This window comes from Diadema antillarum, unplaced genomic scaffold (genome assembly GCF_040938485.1).
Source record: "Diadema antillarum isolate AM-2024a unplaced genomic scaffold, OU_Dant_1.0 seq00000015_RagTag, whole genome shotgun sequence".
Classification (NCBI taxonomy): Eukaryota; Metazoa; Echinodermata; class Echinoidea; order Diadematoida; family Diadematidae; genus Diadema; species Diadema antillarum.
In genome coordinates this window covers 2086054-2104983 of record NW_027271135.1, presented here as the reverse complement: position 1 = coordinate 2104983, position 18930 = coordinate 2086054, and the positions used below count along the sequence as shown (strand labels likewise).

The window sequence follows — 18930 nt, the reverse complement described above, 5'->3', positions numbered from 1 at the left end:
GGCAGTACATTTTGATTCAACAAAGAAGCAGGAGACCGTCACCATAAGCAAAGTTTGATTGGGCTGATGGCCTCATTGGGAAATATAACTCGGGTTTGCCTCTCAGAAAAGATACAGTTTTATGTTTTGTTCTACTAATTCCAATAGTATGCTTTAGAGCGAAAAATCGAGAAATTCCTACAAGGCGAAAAAGGCTGAGTGTATTGACTGAGAACTGGTTAAAATTAGGCATCGAAAGTGCATAACTTTTCAAGAATCCGTTACGTCCTTTGTGAACAGTATGACTCTAGATAAAGCAAGGAATAAGGATCGAAAGCCGACGATAATTATATATAAGTAATTTCTTATAAAGCGCTATGTCCAGTTACAAACTACTCAAAGCGCTTTCTGCTCTCTCTTAAGAAAATAGAAAAGGTACAAATAAATAGTACATTACAATACAGTGCAATACCATACAAAATAATACAATACAATGACAACGCCTAACAGAAGAAGAAAAAACACACACACAAAAAAAAAGAACCCTAATCATATGATTGAGCAAAAAGATATACCTTGACATGTCGTTGAAAAGTATCTAGGCTGTGTATGTTACGAACATTATCCGGAAGTTTATTCCAAAGTGAAGGAGCCAAATGGAGGAAGGCGCGATCCCCGTAGGTTGTCCGAGTTTTGGGAACATGTAGCACCGTCGAAGACGAAGAACGTAGGCTGTAAGCTGACTGCTTTACTGTGACCAAGTCCTGAAGATACTTCGGAGCCATGCAATGTAATGCCTTGAAAACAAGGGTAAGAATCTTGTACTCAATCCTCTTCTTGACTGGAAGCCAGTGGTATTGTCTTAGTATTGGGGTGATGTGAACATTCTTCATCACACGAGCTAGAACACGGGCGGCACTGTTCTGTACTCTTTGGAGGCGACAGATAGAAGAGTTAGGCAGACCAGCTAATACTGCATTACAATAGTCAATGCGTGACGATACTAGGGCGTGAATAACCTTGACTGCATCAGATTCAGACAAGAATCTGCGAATTCTTGCAATGTTCCTCAGATGGTAGTTGGCACTCTTACAGGCACTTGTGATGTGGTCATTCATATTCAATCTGTTGTCTAGGATCACTCCAAGGTCACGAACTGATTCCAAGAGCGACAGATTCTGGCCATTCAGGGAAATGTGCTCCATCTCAAACACAGAGTGTTGGTGTCGGGAACCAATCAGGATCACATCAGTTTTGTCATTATTAAGTTTCAGGAAATTGCCACTCATCCAGTCCTGCATTGCCGCCAAGCAATCCTGAATTTGCCGACAACAGACCTGATCGGTTATTCCTGGCTTGAAGGCAACATAGAGCTGCGTGTCGTCAGCATAGAGATGATAGCTCAGGCCAAAACGTCTTGCTATGTCACCAAGAGGAGAATTCTGCATTTATAACGAATTACCCTTTTATAGATTGGAATGATTTTTCACCATATGTTTTAATCAAACAATCGAGCGTCGAGACATTGACTCGAGAAAAAGATGAATGAAAATTTATTAGAATAGATCAATTTAGATATATTATGAGTAAATGTACAATAAATGTACAATAGTATTGACTCGAAAAAAAAATGAATGAAAATTTATTAGAATAGATCAATTTAGATATATGAGTAAATGTACAATAATGTACAGTAATATAATTATAGAAGAATTTAACATGAATATGTTTTATTGGTATAACAAATTGGTGCTGTTGTTGTTTTGTTCCAGTGTTCCACGTCTTACAAGCTTGGCTTTCTTAGTGGAACACTGTTTTCCATCATTGTGATTATTTACTATTTTTGTTACCATCGGAAAGTGCATTGTTTCTTTTTTATGACATCATTCGTGCATATACTTTATATTGTATTTGAAAAAAAAATCCTTTATCAGACGAGTGTAAGAAAAATGAAAAATTGCATCACTTTGGATTATGTCAACTTTGTCTTTTCTTTTTGATGATGGAAATAAATACACTATTGAATTGAGTTGTATATATAACGAATTATCGCTAAACCCGTCATGCTTGTTACACTGTGAAAGGCGTCACGAGGAGAAGCAGATATGAAGCAATATTTTGAGCAATCGATGTAAACTGTTCTCATTCATCCAGTCGACATACAAAATTAATGATTAGTTAAATTAAGAAACTGTATTAAACTCACTTGTTGCCACGTTACGACTCTCACCGGTTACTTTTTCGGACATGATATTAGTAAACGTAGATTAACATTTGCAATCTTACAATAATGCATAAATATAATGCACGAAAAAAAGTCTGTCTTTACATAACCCCTCTGCATTAGAAGCATCTTGCTCTTTGGCAAATTGTCATTGATCCCGGCCTGATATACATTTGTTTGTATAGGTTTGTTTGTTTGTTTGTTCGTTTTTATTTGTATAACTGGACAAGTTGAAAAAAACTGAAACTAAAAGGTCTCAATTTTAGAACTTGTACATGGAGGGGTTTTTTGTGCAAGATAACATTTGACAAAACACGCAGAACTTTAGAAGTACAAATAATAGTTGATATTTTTAGAGCGCCTTTTCAACTGAATATAAGGCGCTATGAGATGTCATCCCTGTTTGCCATTGGAGATGACAATGTATAATACAAATTACCAGGCAGAGACAATACAAGTCCTGTGCATGTATAGGGATATCAAAATAGGTGGGTCATCAATTTTGTTTGAAGTGATCTTGTGTTGGTGATGATTTGAGAAGAGCAGGGAGCGTATTACACAGTCTGGGGGCAGTAGAGGGGAAAGCTGCACGGTGCATGATCACTGATGAATACATGAACAGGAAAAAAAAAAAACGAAAGAAAAGAAATTGTGCAAGATATGTCTGCGAGAATATGCTCACAAAGATACTATTGATCTGGAATCCACACCTGCATGCATTTTTACAATGGCTCTCTGAACTGCTGGTCAACCAATAGTTACCGGACAGTTCCAGCTCGGAGGCCATAAAAGTTTCTGCCCAATACTTCTCTTTTCTGGGTCTATTGTGGCATCCGACTGCCTCTCACATTTTATCAAGTCTTTACTTATGACCCTGCATTACAAAACCAACAAAAAAGTCGCCAAACATGGATTTTTTTTTTTGTTTGTTAAGGGCATATTCTGAAAGAGCAGACTCTAAGCTTTAAGCTCTAAGCTCGGAGGCCACTTCTGCTCAATACTTCTCTTTTCTGGGTCTATTGTCATGATTGTGGCATCCGACTGCCTCCACATTTTATCAAGTCTTTAGGTGTGACCCTCCATCACAAAACCAACAAGAAAGTCGCCAGACATGGATTTTTAGTTAGGGGCAGATTGTAAATAATAGCAGTCTATAAGCTGTAAAATTATGTATATTTAATACAAATAGACTCCCCTAAAGTACCTTAATACTGGAGAGAAAGCACACACTCAGGAAAAGTGTGAACTAAGGTAAAAGGCTCTGAAGCACAGGGTTCATTTTAAGCGCTTAACCTTTACCTTTAGCGGTGCGATGAAAGGGACCAAAAAAACAGGATGTAAACCACTGGAGTAACAACAATGAAGGAATTAAGCTGAAATCGAGCATGTTTTATCAACATACCCTGTCCATGATTAATGCTAACTTTCAACGGATTAGCATCATCCTTTTTAAAGTTATTGGAGTTGAAAGTGAAGAGTGTGTACAGTTTTTTTTTTCAAGAAATGAAAATGGACTCTAAAGACACACCGAATTACATTATTCTAAAAAAGCTTGTTCGAGATAAACTGCTAAAAGAACACACTTTCCTGTTCGTTTTATGAGCTCATATTTTAGCACAATATAGAAGAGGGCCAGTTCTTTCAAAAAATATGAAAAAGTCAACAGTCAATACGAATATGCAAATTGTGAAGTTTTGATTTCATTTTATTCACAGCTTGCCACATAGGTGGTACATAGATTCCCACATTTTCAGTTTATTATTCAAGCGCAATTTTTCCTGATGGATCACAAATCGTGATATGTCTAACTGATCATTATTCGAGTTATTCAACTAGAAATAACATATTTTACCCTTTGTGAACAGAAACATTGAATGATTGTCATTATTTTTGCACTACGGATGGAAAAAAAATGAGAGGTGATGACATCATCAACTCCTTTGCATGTAAATATCTGTACAAGAACTGTTCTATCGAAGTTAGTGAAACTTTACAATGTCATAATGTCCTTTTTAAAAAAATTTGGTCAAATTTTCACAGTTGTACTTGTAAGACTTCAGTGTCTTGAATTTGTCTTTAAAGGACAAGTTCACCTTCATAAACATAAGGATTGAGAGAATGCAGCAATATTAGTAGAACACATCAGTTAAAGTTTGAGGAAAATTGGACAATCGATGCAAAAGTTATGAATTTTTAAAATGTTTGTGTTGGAACCGCTGGATGAGGAGACTACTACAGCTTGTGAGTCATATGCGTACAACAGTATAAAGAAAATGTAAAGAAAATTCAACATATTTTCACTTTTTTTCGCAAAATAAAAGAGCACTTGACTTGTCTCTTTCTAAAGGCAGGGGAAATAATATTACCCCTAACATATGTCGGTAACGAGTCAAGGGAATAATTATGTACTTTTTTCAAAAGATGGAATTTTGTGAAATTCTCTTTATATTTTCCTTATATTGTTGTACGCATGTGACATCTAAGTTATTCATACACTGCAGTAGTCTTCTCATCCAGTGGTTACTGCACAAAAACTTCAAAAATTCATAACTTTTGAACGGATTGTCCGATTTTCCTCACACTTTCAATGACGTGTTCTCCTAATATTGCTACATTCTCTCAATCCTTATGTTTATGAGGGTGAACTTGTCCTTTAACACTGTTAAAACTCTACTTCCCCACGAACTCTCTTGAGTTTTCATCCCTTGTGGAAGGACGAGCAGGTAGGCCTGAATACTTGTCCAGCTTGCGATTTGGCCCGATCTCGGTTCGCTCACTGTGGGACCTCATTTGCGAGTTGGCGCGACCTAACCGGAGCTCGCAACATTTTTTTGAACACGTCCAAAACATTGAAGTTGGCGACTTCAAGCGACCCCACCTTTGGGGCGAGCTGCTGCGATCTTGTTATGGGCAACGGTTCATTGGTTTTTCACGCTTCTATACACTGGACTCAGACCTACTCTTTGTAACAGATCTGCAAAAAGACACATATTATTGCAAGGGTCTACGAATACTGAATCCACGTGTATAACAATCTGAGGGTGACTTCTTGTGGAGGTACGTCAGGTTGCGGGACTCATCGTTTCGCTTATATTCAAGTTCAGTAAGTTTGACTGTATGTACGTATGTATAATGGATGTCTGTATATAAATATATATATAATTATATGTATAATAAAATAGGCATAATTATGATATCTAAATATATTATATATATTTGTCTCTTAATAAGTATGTATATATATATATTATATAATACCTAAATACATGATGAGCTTGCATGCCATCGATCCCATTATTCAGCAAAGGCATTTGCAACATTAAAATTGAAAAAAAAAATTATCGATATAAGGCGTTGAGTCATCCTCACTGCTCTATTAGATCGTTCCATGATTGAGAATTTAATAAAGGGGGCAATTTCACTCTCAGTCGAATGCTATACACATGGATTATTTCCCTTGGGTTTGCACCAACAGGTATTTCAATAGACATCACAAGTTTTCGTCATGATCGGAGTCAGACTATTCCGACGTGGATGCAGGGCCCGAGAAGCTGTTCGTCTTAGAGAGCACGTGAGTATATGATAAAACGTATCCAACCGACAATCTGATTTCTGTTCTACTTTCTCCGAAGCGAGTCATGAACATCTAGTACGACATTTCCCAAGAGGTTGAGTATAGCATAGGCCTACCTGGAAGATGACAGCAAACCAAACCTTGCTACGTAATGCAGGACTTCTTTCGTCTTCTTTCTAACATCATAGTATCATTGCAAGGCAATGTTAAAGGTCCTGGTTACCTTTGGTAGCAATGAAAGAAGAACATTCGAAGACTGGTAGGTTGGTCTTGCAAGGGCTTCTATCTTTTTCTTATCTTTGTGTATTGTTTTGCCTTGTATTTTCTCCAGATTGATAATGTAGTCTTCACTCTGCACCATATCAGTCTTAATTCATCTCATATTATGCTTATTAATTTCGTTGTATTTACTTGTCTTTATCTATTAATTATTAATTCTTTTTGACTATTTTTCGTTTCATTTTGCTGTTCTTGCAGTAACCAGAAATACACACACTTGCTGGTTTTATCCGCAGTTCCAGAGATCATCATGTAGCAACGCTTAAGGTGCTATGAAAACGAAAAAAGAAAGAAAAATGTGCATTGCACAACCCCATTTGCAAAGCTGGCTGCAAAGTCAATACATTATTCAATTGTAGTGTTGCAAATTTCAAGCATTAAAAACAAAGCAGTGGAAATTTGTCTAAATAGCATAAATTCTTCTACACTCAACCCAATATCGGTGATTTTTCGTCTCTCTCACTAACCTATTGTAGATGGTTTGTTCTCGAAATAAATATATTATAAATATTGCTCGCATTCTTTGTTATCAATACTTTGTAAACACTGATGCAAACATTGGTTATATTCATTAAAATTTTACTTTGTTTTTTTTATCTCTTAATCACATTATAGAACTATTTTGAAGCACTAAAAGTGGGTCTTTATTTCATTTACAAATTAGAAAAAAAATGCCTTTAAAGAAAATTATTACAGCAAGAAATTGACTAACATGCCTTTATTCATACGTCGTATCTGTCCACAATGGCCGCGATTGCAATCTGTTTATGATGACATTAACGTGAGACTTACTTTTTCGTACAATTTCCCACGGTGTGTATATAAAATGTCTGTACCATGACTTATTTTGTCCCCACAGATGCGCTGTGCTGGTTTGTTCTCAAGGAGTTTCCAAACCACGTACAGTGTAATGTCGTCTTCAGAGCATCTAGTTGCTGATCGTAAAGTAACAGTAATGGAATCGGCTGGGCCGGAGGTGAACGATTCTATGTCGTTTGCGAAAAAAGCGGCAAAGTCAGCGACGAAGAGCCCAGTGTGGTCCCATAACGAGTGGGACCCGCTGGAAGAGGTGATCGTTGGCCGAGTCGAAGGGGCAACGGTGCCGCCATTTACTACCGAGGTCAAAGTGAGCATATAACATATACAAATATACATGGATATACATACACATATAACATATATTTACACATATTTACAAATGAAGAATTCAAGGAAACGCACTTCATTTTTTTAAAGTCAAATATTGTAAGGTGGAATATCAACTGCTGATAGCCTGAAGCAGAGTCCTAACAAGGCAGTCGGTTTTTATTTCGTTGCTTTGTCGTTTGTTGCAAAATCTCTAGAGGGGGATACCCCTCCCACACCCTCTCCCGTCAGGTCCCCTTCCGTACACTTAGCAAACTTGTTGGGGGGGGGGGGGGGCGACAAATTTTAGAATATTTCATCAAAATGTGTGCATCAAATTTGTCACTTCAATTCCAATATATTCAGAAGTTCCCTTATTCTCTTTAAGTTGCCTCATCCCCGCTCGGTTCGGCACACTTTGGGGATTGACAATGTTCCGAATATTTCTTACAAGCATGACAAGTGTGCATCAGATCGTTCTATTCCAATTCTAAAAATGCAACCGCTCCGTGGAAGTGTGGGAGAGGGCTACCCCTCCCTGTCCCCCTCTCCCCCCCCCCCCCCCCATCGACTTGCATGTATCACTATAGGCCTACACAGTGATGTCGAACACACGGAACAAGAGCTGAGATACCGCGATTTCTTCATTTAGTTATCTGTTAATATTTCTTTTTCTTACTCTTTGATAGGGGAAACATTTTACCAAGTGTGCTCCAGATCGCTGAATTTCAGGTCTGAAAATCAAAATGACCCTTTGGTGTTTGAGATGGAATTTTCATACATGTACCAGCATAATTATCATATGATAGAAATTTTATTTTATCTAATTTATTTGGGTATAAAAATGAACCTCCACGTTTAAGGTACGTCAGAGACTAAAAAGTCACTGTCATTCACCTTTTACAGTCTCGCTTTGTGTGGAAATTGTCGGCGATTACGCAATACCATGTTCCATGTTGTTCGAACATAACATCCTTTCCCTTGAAATCGAGTTTCCCTTACTGGCAAATAGTGACGATGTCCCCAGACCGGCCCCAAATACCCCCATATTAACTTAATGCCATAACGTTTTGACACATTCAACAGGACTCTGGATTTTGACTAACACCTATCGAGTATCACCGGGTCATCCCACTAGACCAAAACCCACGAGTCATACAACCCACGAGTTCGACATTGAAAACAGGTCCATGAGTCATACAGCTCACGATTCATACAGCCCACGAGTTCGAAAGTAGGCAATGAAAAGCCCATGAGTTCGACACTAGGTAAAAAACAGCCCACGAGTTCGACAGATACAACACGGGGCTTAATGTGTCGGTCTCGTGGGCCTTGTTAGCTTAGTGTCGAACTAATGGGCTGTATGACTCGTGAGCTATATAACTCATGGGCTGTATAACTTGTGAACTGTATGACTGGTGGGTGTCGGTCTCGTGACGTGCAACCGTATTACCAAGGGGGAGGGGAGGGGAGGGGATCACTTTTTGGATAATTATGGTGGCGATGTCATGGGACAGGACCTTTGAAATCTTTCAGCATACTTGACGTTTTTATCTTTTATTTTTGAAGAAGAAGAAAAGGCGGCTGGACTTCGATCAAACTTGGCGGGAACCATCATGAGGGAAGGGATTGTAGTTTGCACAAAATGATGATGATGACTAAGGGTGTCCCTAAAATGGAGGGTGTTGCGTAAGGTGGAGTCATGTGCAGATAATCGGTAGACCCGCTGCATGGTCTCGTGAAGGGCGTCATTTTTCGAAGTTGAATTGGGCACTTCATGTGATTTGTCTTGATCTTTTCTGCGTGCTCTCATTCTTGTCGACATACTGCCTAACCACCATTGCTTCCCTTTTGTCCTGTTACAGACAAATACAAGTTACGATCATTGGGAATTTTTCGGCAAATATGGTGGACAGTCTTTCCCGGTGGAGCACTTGAAGGTTGCCGAGAAGGAAATCGAAGAGTTCGTCAACGTTCTGGAACATGAGGGCATTACTGTTCGTCGTCCCGATATTTGCAACTATCAGGAGGAATACATCACTCCTGACTTTCGTTCTACAGGTTCGGCCCTGTGCTGCTCACAGCGGTTTGCGATATACAAATAATGAATGCTGCTGTATGAGGGGCACAGTTAAAATTATGTTTTTCACATCACCGAGGGCCTACATAATTTTAACTGTGCCCCGAATATCAAGCTGTCATTATTTGTTTTATATACCGAAAATATAGATTCCGAAGTATAGATACCGAAAATATAGATTCTAGTCTCTTTTACAGCACTCGTAATCAACGCTGATCGACAGCGCGGCGGTCGTATCATTGGTGCGTACATACAAATTGTATGAGTGCTCTATGTGTAAGGGGTTGCGACTGTCTCCAAACCTATTTACAGGGCACAGTTGATTCTATGCCCCTGGCACAGTAAATCATGACGTCATTTTGATAAAATATGGGGCACAGCTATTTTCATGACTCCACTTTTAACAAATCAGATAAGGGGAATCTATGAGGTATATTATGATTTATTGCATGCTTTCTAGCCGTTTCCTCCAAACGAGGATTACGCAGACATGTTGGGTATGGAATAGGTTAATCCCACTCTAATTGTGTTTCGGTAAGAACTGAAATGTCAGAATACAACTTTAAATGACCAGATGTTGAAAAAGTAACCAACGGCCGGCCCTCAATGGGGTTGGTATGCAGGTGGGATGGGAGAGATTGACGAGGCAGTGTTAATGAGATAACTGGACTCCAATAACCTCACTCTGAATCTATCAGAGTGATCTGAATACAAGAATTCAGGGGTTACCATTTTCGTTTGGAGTGCTTTAAGTTGGGGTCAAATATGAACAGATAGAGGTCATTCCGTGACAATGAACATTATTCAGTCACTCAGATTTGGTACAGTACTCTCCGCATAATCGGGTAGGCTCGGGCAGAGCGTTTCTTACCCGATTAAGCGGAGTACCCAATTAACAGAAGAACACGTCTCATTCACATTTGACACACACAATGTGTATGTACATGCATTGTACACTGCACCGAACGCCTACACTGTATGCTTAACACGCGTGCTCGCACGGCACATTATACATACCTTACACTTGCTCAGTCAGGAGCATTAATTTACACTCTTTTTATGGACAAATATGTCTTCATAAAACTTTGTGGTTTGACTAAGACTCCTCGCTATCGTGGAAAATTTGACATTCATGATTTCTTAAAGTGTTATATCTGTGATAAAATGTGGGTAGAAAGTAGATTAGAAGAAAATTATTTACCCATTTATGCGGAGAGGCAACCCGATTATCAGATAATTGTAATGTGCATTGAAACTGACTTTGACATTTCTCCCCAATTAAACGGAATACCCGTATAAGCGATACCCGATTACGCGGAGAGTATACTGTACAAGTAATATGGCGGCACAGATCTTAATCAGGAGGGTAGTTGGAAGAAAAGTCAACGGTCAGAATTAAACGTATTACTTTTGGTATCAGATGGCAGTCGATTTTCGTTTCATCATTAATGCCAAAGCTGCAAGCTTGCTGAGGTCGTAAAATCTACAGTTGTATTTCACAGAAGTATCTGGAGTACAGATGAGTATTGATGTAGGAGTTCGAGGCTCCTGTCAAGCTGAAATACCTTGTTTCTAGAAGAATGTTCATGAACAGATATCTTTTGATGATAAAAAAGTTATGATAAAAAATAACGTTATGGTATAGACTACCAAGTAAGCTAGATGTCAACATTTATCTGAAAAAGAGCAAGGGATGAATTCGTCAAAACTAGAAACAAATTGTTCATCAAGGACATGAAAGATGGATACCTCTTCTCACCTTCTCTCTCCTACCGACCCCTCCATTCCAAGTCGACTAGATCTGCCATAACTTCCACCCAAATTGCCCAGACGGCACAATTTGCGTTTCGTTCTTATCTGTAACACACCCATATAGAAACTTGAACATCATAGATGTTATGATGATACTCATCAGGTATGTACGCCGCGATGCCCCGTGACATCCTAATGGTGCTCGGCGATGAGATCATCGAATGCCCCATGGCGTGGCGGTCCCGCTTCTTTGAGTACCGGGCCTACAGGTCACTGGTGATGGAATACTTCAGACAGGGTGCTAAGTGGACGACCCCGCCAAAGCCGACGATGAGCGACGAGTTGTACGACCAGGTGAATATGATTACCTTTCGGCAATGATCATGCTTTCGTCTGTATTGTGGTGGTGATATCATAATATTATGTTTTCGTTGCTTATTGTATTGAGCACAACTGTATTTTTTGTGCCTCCGTCACGAAGTGTCATCGGAGGTATTGTTTTCGAGTTGTCCATCCGTCCGTCCGTAAGTCCTCCTTCAGCCCCAGTCACATAATGCTCTGCGTCCGGCGTTACGTCCAAAAAAGTCATTTTTTTCCACGGACCCCCGCGGATCCTTTGCCGTCACCAGAAATGTGTACAAAACATGCGGGCAAGAAATGCGGGCGACACGGAGAGATACGACCAGATGCGAATACTTGCGTCCATTTGCGGATATTCTTACGAATTGGCACATAATAGTTCTGAACACTTGCGGAGAGATGCGCATTTTTTTCGGATAGTTACGGATAGTTACAGATTGTTATGAATAATTATGGACAATTTGGTTTTCTCTTACGATCCCTGCTAAGTCAGTGTATTATGACAGCAAGGTTATTTCATTTTGGACTGTCTTACATTGTACACTAGGGAAAACTGAAATTGAATTACGTACAAGTTGTGAAAAAATCGTATTCCTTTAATTTACTTTACAATAATAAAAGATATATGAAATTTTGAACTTGAAGTTTGAATTTTGTTTGTGCAACTCAAATATGAATAAACGTCATAAACGTAAAAAAATGTATGTGACCGTGCATCACAAAACGAACAAAAAGTCGCACACACTGATTTTGTGTGAGGACTGAAAATAGGTGAAATGGGTCAACCGAGCCGATCTTGACTTGGCTACCCTGGGTAAATAAGGCCTTATCATTATTATTATTATTATTATTATTATTATTATTATTATTATCATTATTGTTATTAGTATTGTTATTAATATTATTAGTATCATTATTATTACTATTATTATTATTATTATTATTATTATTATCATCATCATTATCATTATCATTATTATTATTATTATCATTATTATTAATTTCAGTTTAATCTGATAATCCCCTTATTGTTGTTACTTCGGTGGTTTCCATCCTGTTTTTTGTCCCATTCATCGCACAACCAGCACGGCTTGATAAAGATTAAGCGCTTGAATAGACACTGTACTTCAGAGCTTCTTTTCTCAGTTTACACTTTTTCTGAGTGTGCGCATTCTTTCCAATATTTAGATAGGTTACGAGAGTCCATTTGATTTGAGTAATGCATCATTTTAAAGCTTAAAGTCTGCTCTTTCAGAACATGCTCCCAACTAAAATGTCATGTGTGGCGACTGTTTGTGTGTTCTGTGGTGCAGGGTCACATATAACATCACCACACCACAAATAAAATACAATATAGATCGAAAAGTTAAACATTAGAGTAAGAAAATGTTACTTGCAGTCATGGAATAGACAAACTGTGGTTACGCTGTCGTTGTTCAGCGATATTCATGACTTACTGGGTTATGTTAAGGAGATATTTATGATAAAGCAATGCTTATTAAATTTACAGAAAAAAGACATCAAAACCTTCAAACACCCCTCCCACACCCAAGTACAATATCAAGTCATCTCTTGAAGTAATGTAATTTCTGTTTGAATTTCTTATATGCATGTCATTTTGTAATGCGCAGTAGAGTATATTATTATAGTAGCTGCGCAATATAAATGTCCTTTATTATTATCATTATTATTATTATTGTTATCATTATTATTATTATTATCATCATCAAAAAATGTAATACATATTCGATGGAGCGTAAAGTGCATGGGTAAGACTATAGAGAAATACTAAATTCGTTCTCATTTTATATAGTTGCCCCTGTCCCACACCTTCCCCGGCCAGAAAAGTTAATAAAATGCTGTCACCCCACCCCCTACCCAAAATATTGCTTTTTTCGAAAAATATACATTCGAAGAGTACAAGAAAAAAAGTTCAGCACCAAGAGTAAACCGATGTCATGAGTATACATGGTATTTGGGTGCCACTTAAAATGACCATAAATTGTGGGAGAAATTTCATAATTTGACCATGCAGTTCTGCCTCTCCACCGCTCCGACTGTGTTGTAGCATTCCTTCAGGTAAAGGCGCTGCAGCTTGGCAACAGGAGTTGTGTGTCTTCCCACGAGTCTCTGTGTTCCCATGCGAGTGGAAAACGGAAAACGTCGAAGGACGTAATTGTCCGCAACATCCGGAGCTGTCCGTAAATATCCGTAAGCGGACAAACTGTTGTGATACGCTAACTTGCGGTTAATTTCGGATACTTACGGTGGACGTAAGCGAACGCAAACGGACGGGAGGTAATTTTTTTGCGGATGGTCTGCGTCCAAGTCACGGGTAGTTACGTTCAGTTACGGATAGTTACGTTTGGTTACGGTTACTTGCGTAAGTTTGCGTCCGTGGCGTCCCTCTGCGAAATTTTGAACATTTCAAAATTTCGCAGGTTCGGCAACGTCATTTTGCGTTTCTTTACGGATGAGTTACGGGCAGTTACGTCTACATACGTCCCTGCGGATGCCTGCGTCCACGCTGCGTCCCCCTGCGTCCACTCATTCGTATCTATCCGCGGCGGACGTAATCCATCGTAAAGCACTGTGTGACTGGGGCATGACTTCCGTCCGTCTTTCCATCCGTAATCAATTTGTTGACATTTTTGTCTTCTGCAACCCGGTGATGAAATGATTCAAGGAGACAAGTATTGTGAACGGACAGTCAGTGCAAAATGCACGTGTTAATTTCAAAGTTGTGGAATGGTTTACAATATACAATTGTTACATCGTCGATATGAGATAAGTGTAATTTCATTTTTTTTTTTTTTTGTGCCTACAGGCAACAATTACATTACCATTCTACAGAAACATGCAATCTTCCCTGTGTCTGTTCCGAACACACTATCCCAAGGCCCCCATGCTTTCTGCAAATGAGTGCTTGTACACTAAATACGTCAATATACTAACGCGTTTGTTTTTTCTTCATAGGAGTACCCCATGGCCACGGGCAACTGTGTAGATCGCCGTCAGGTTGTGGCCGAAGGTCGATACGTTACAACCGAGCACGAGCCCTGTTTTGACGCCGCAGACTTCATGAGAGCCGGAAGGGACATTTTCGTCCAAAGAAGCCAGGTAAGAACGATTAGACATTATAACTTCGGTTACCCCTTATTCTCATTCCCTTTCATATTTGTATTTTTTTTCTGTCGAGCAATTAAGCGCATAATATATTTTAGACACGCTGTTGTCACCACCAGCAAAGTTGTAGTGGCTTCTAAATTATTCAGATGGAAACATTAGACATCGAATGACCATCTCTATCGTGGAGATACCTACCTTCGGATGCCATGTAGAAAAAGATAGCACATCTGATGGTATCTATCAAAATTGCCTTCTAGATTAGATTTTCTCGTGTTTGTTCTGGTCGTATATACTGGTTGTGACACTCTCGGATGGTTAGAAATCCAGCGTTTACTTCAAGGCAGATACATCGTAAAGAAGTCTTAACTCCCGCATATATAAACAAAAACGCAACACAAACTTATAAAACCACTTTAATACACCTTCCGGTTCCCGACAAGGATCTAGATAGACTTTTTTTTTTTTTTTTTTCGACAAAATCAAATGTAGGAGACAAACCAGGAGATATCTGACTACATGAATCCAGCATGTGTACATTAATGCTCATTTTCCGTGAAAAAAAACAACAACAACACAAAAACAAAAACAAAGTCTTTACTGCAGCTGACCTGTACTGAACTTGAGTACATGTACTCCTATTACCCCCTCGCTAAAGGTCACGAATATGTTTGGTATCGAGTGGATGAAGCGGCACCTAGCCGACCGCGGATACCACCTCCACGTTCTCTCCTTCGATGACCCCAACCCGATGCACATCGACGCCAGCTTCAACGTCATCGGGCCTGGTCTGGTGGTGTGTAATCCCGAAAGACCCTGCCACCAGATCGACACGTTCAAGAAGGCTGGCTGGGAGATAGTTCAGGCGCCAAAACCTATCATGCCAGAGTGTGAGTTAATGCTAGTATGTCGGATGACGATAAACAATGATACTTGCATTCATTTTTAGATGTGAATTCTGCACTTGAAGTATGGCATACATGGCAGCAGCAATGTGGGTTAAGTTTTAGCATAAGTTAGCAGTATCTATATACACAGCAGTAGTACTTAACATCTCAAAGGTAGGCCTACATGACGTTTGTCCAATCTATTCAAATAGATGAAGGGTAAAAACAACCACAAAAAAGAGAGAACAAAACAACGAAAAATGCTGGCCACATGCTTTAAAATACTTGTGTATGCCATGAATTAAATCCCTAACATTTATAACATTGAAACTGTCTCAAAACTCATGTATTTTACGTTCATACTTAATCTGACCGCGCTTTTCACACGATTATGAGAGAACATCACAAAAATACATGCCAGTGGAATTAAACTAGTTAGTTAGCTTCTTGAATACTGACTGTCAAATTCGTTCACAACAGAATGATAATTCGTTCACAACAGAATGATAATATCGTTAAATCAGATACAAGTTTGACGAAGTTTGTCTGGAAAATCTGTTGTAACAAAAATAACTGAAACCCGAAATTTCTTGAAAGGACCTTAACCTGTATGGATGAGTGTCAATAGTAAACTTTTTTTTTTTATTCGATTTGCCTAATTGATGTTCTCGCAAATACCTCTGTCCATACCTTAGAATGGAAATTCAATGTTAGTCAATGCTATTGTTCACCGAGTTTTAAGCAAATTCATAAGTGAATTCTTAATTTCCTGTTTCATTTATGTTCGTACATTTGCAAACTCGTCCGAATTCACGAAGTTGGTAAAATCTTTGTCCATAATGCAAACCATGGACAAAGACCGTAGTTTGGTATGGGGTGCCAAGTGTCGCATGGCCTATTTCGCGTTACGAAATAAGTAATTACGTCGACGAAAAAAGACATGCGACACTTGGCGCCCTATACAAAACTATATGGTTTTGTCAATTATGGTTTAAACCATTGACAAAGATTGTACCACCTTCGTGAATTCGGGCCTATGTGTTTAAACCATAGCTCACCCTCTCTGGATGTCGTCCAAGTGGCTATCGATGAATATCCTGATGCTGGATCCCAAGCGCGTTGTCGTCGATCGCAACGAGGTCCCAACCATCAAAATGTTTGAGTCCCTGGGCATCGAGTGCGTCAAGGTCTCCCTCAAGTACGCTAATTCACTCGGTGGCGGCTTCCACTGCTGGACCTGCGACATTCGTCGTAGAGGGTCTCTTCAGTCCTATCTGTAGGGCCTTTAGCTTCAACCCCCCCCCCCCCAAACTAGAACTATCACTCATTGTGATTAATATACCCCCACCCACAACTGAGGAAATTAGCTCAACCAGGATTTTTTTTTTTTACTTTTTAATGAAAAAAAAAATACCAAGGCAATGCACTGTCCAACAGTAAATAAATGTATTGCTCACTGTTAGTCAAATGTCGCACATCTCAAGTCGAGTGCTCAAAAACTGAGTGAGCAAGATAAGTAAACTGACGATTTCTATGGTTTTTATTAAAAATTGTATAACCAGGGCGCAACACAATGTTGGATATTAAGAAAAAAAATGAAGTTTTGCACAACTATACTTAGTATCATAGCCATCACATGTGCCAAATTTCAAGCCAAATGCTAGCAGGATGAGGGGCTTTATAGTTGAATTCACAATATTAGTGTATCATTTTCATTCAAAATATACTGTTACCATGGCAACACATTTTCAACACTGACAAAAGAGTTTTTGCACATCTAGGTAATGTAGAGGTAACATGTGTCAAATATGAAGCCAAAATGCTGTAACCATAGAGAGTCAGGATCTAATCGAAATGTTTGTATGATTTTCATTCAAAATGCACTTTTACCATGGCAACACATTGTTCAACAATGATGAAATACAAAGTTTGCATATCTCTGTACTACAATGGTTGCATGTGCCAAATTTCAAGCCAAATGCTCAAAGACTGAAGGAGTTACCTGAATCCACAATATTTTATATTGATTTTCATTCAAACTATGATGTTACCATGGAAACACAATGATCAACAATGACGAAAGGTTAAGTCTGCACATCTACATACCATAGTGGTCAGGTGTGCCAAATTTCAAGCTAAATGCGCAAAGACTGAGGGAGTTGGCGAAATCCACATGCTTTTTGGTGAAAAAATGTTGTTACCATGGCAACGCATTGTTCAACAATAATGACAGATTAAGTTTGAAGATCTATATGCTATAGTGGTCACCTGTGCCAAATTTCAAGCTAAATGCTCAAAGACTGAGGGAGTTAACTGAATCCAAAATATTTTTGCATGATTTTCATTCAAAGTATACTGTTACCATGGCAACACATTGATCAACAATGACCAGAGACTATGTATGCACATCTACGTACTATAGTGGTCACATGTGCCAAATTTCAAGCTTAATGCTCAAAGACTGAGGTAGTTACCTGAATTCACAATATTTTTGTATGCATTTTAGTGAAAAGCTGCTGTTACCATGGCAACCCATTGTTCACCACTGACGAAAGATTAAGTTTGCACAGCTATATGCTATAGTGGCTGCATGTGCCAAATTTCAAGCCAAATGCTCAAAGAGTGAGGGATTTAACTGAATCCACGATATTTTTGTATGATTTTCATTCAAAATATGCCGTTACCATGGTAACGTATTGATCACCACTGACGAAAGATTACCTTTGCACATCTATGTACCACAGTGGTAATGTGTGCCAAATTTGAAGACTCGCTTGAAGACTAAAGAAAGTTAGCTGAATCCACAATATTTTTGTATGTTTTTTGGTTTAAAAAAGCTGTTACCATGGCAACGCATTGTTCATCACTGACGAAAGATTAAGTTTGCACATCTATATACAGTACTATAGTGGTCATGTGTGCCGAATTTCAAGTCAAATGCTCTAAGACTGAGGGAGTTAACTGAATCCACAATATTTTCGTATGACTTTCATTCAAACTACGCTGTTACCATGGCAACACATATATAAAAAATGACGAAAGAGTAAGTATGCACATCTACATACAATAGTGGTCACATGTGCCAATTTTTAAGCCAAATGCTTGAAAACTGAAGGAGTTAGGCTAATCCACACATTTTTGTATGATTGGTAAAAAAAAAATCTGTTGCCATGGCAACAGATTCATCACCACACACATCAAATGTGTTTTGCACAAATATACATTACATTGATCGCATATCCCAACTTCAAACTGAATTGCTACAAAACTAAGAGATTAGAGCAATCCACAACATTTTGTAAGATATATATGAAAATCTTCCGTTGCCATGGCAACGCATTATGAAATACTCACGAAAAAGGTCTCTTGCACATCTGCCTGTGATAGCGGTCACACATGCCAAATTTGAAGTTGATTGCTCAAAAAATGAGAGAGTTGTTCGATCCACAAGTTTTAAAGAAAATATGCCGTTGCCATGGCAACGCATTATGGGATACTAATGAAAAAAAGCGTCTTGCACATCTACCTTTGATAGCAGTCACAC

General features: G+C 38.8%; 1 protein-coding gene across 1 annotated transcript in view; it reads left to right on the top strand.

Annotated features, from left to right (window-relative positions):
* LOC139725123 (glycine amidinotransferase, mitochondrial-like) overlaps window positions 1-16666 on the top strand; it is a 33178-nt gene extending 16512 nt beyond the window's left edge. Inside the window, exons 3-8 of the mRNA XM_071636210.1 lie at window positions 6916-7182; window positions 9047-9242; window positions 11177-11367; window positions 14350-14493; window positions 15158-15389; window positions 16440-16666. Coding sequence (XP_071492311.1) covers window positions 6916-7182; window positions 9047-9242; window positions 11177-11367; window positions 14350-14493; window positions 15158-15389; window positions 16440-16666 — 1257 coding nt within the window. The remainder of the gene's footprint in view (window positions 1-6915; window positions 7183-9046; window positions 9243-11176; window positions 11368-14349; window positions 14494-15157; window positions 15390-16439) is intronic.
* The last annotated feature ends 2264 nt before the right edge of the window (window positions 16667-18930 follow it).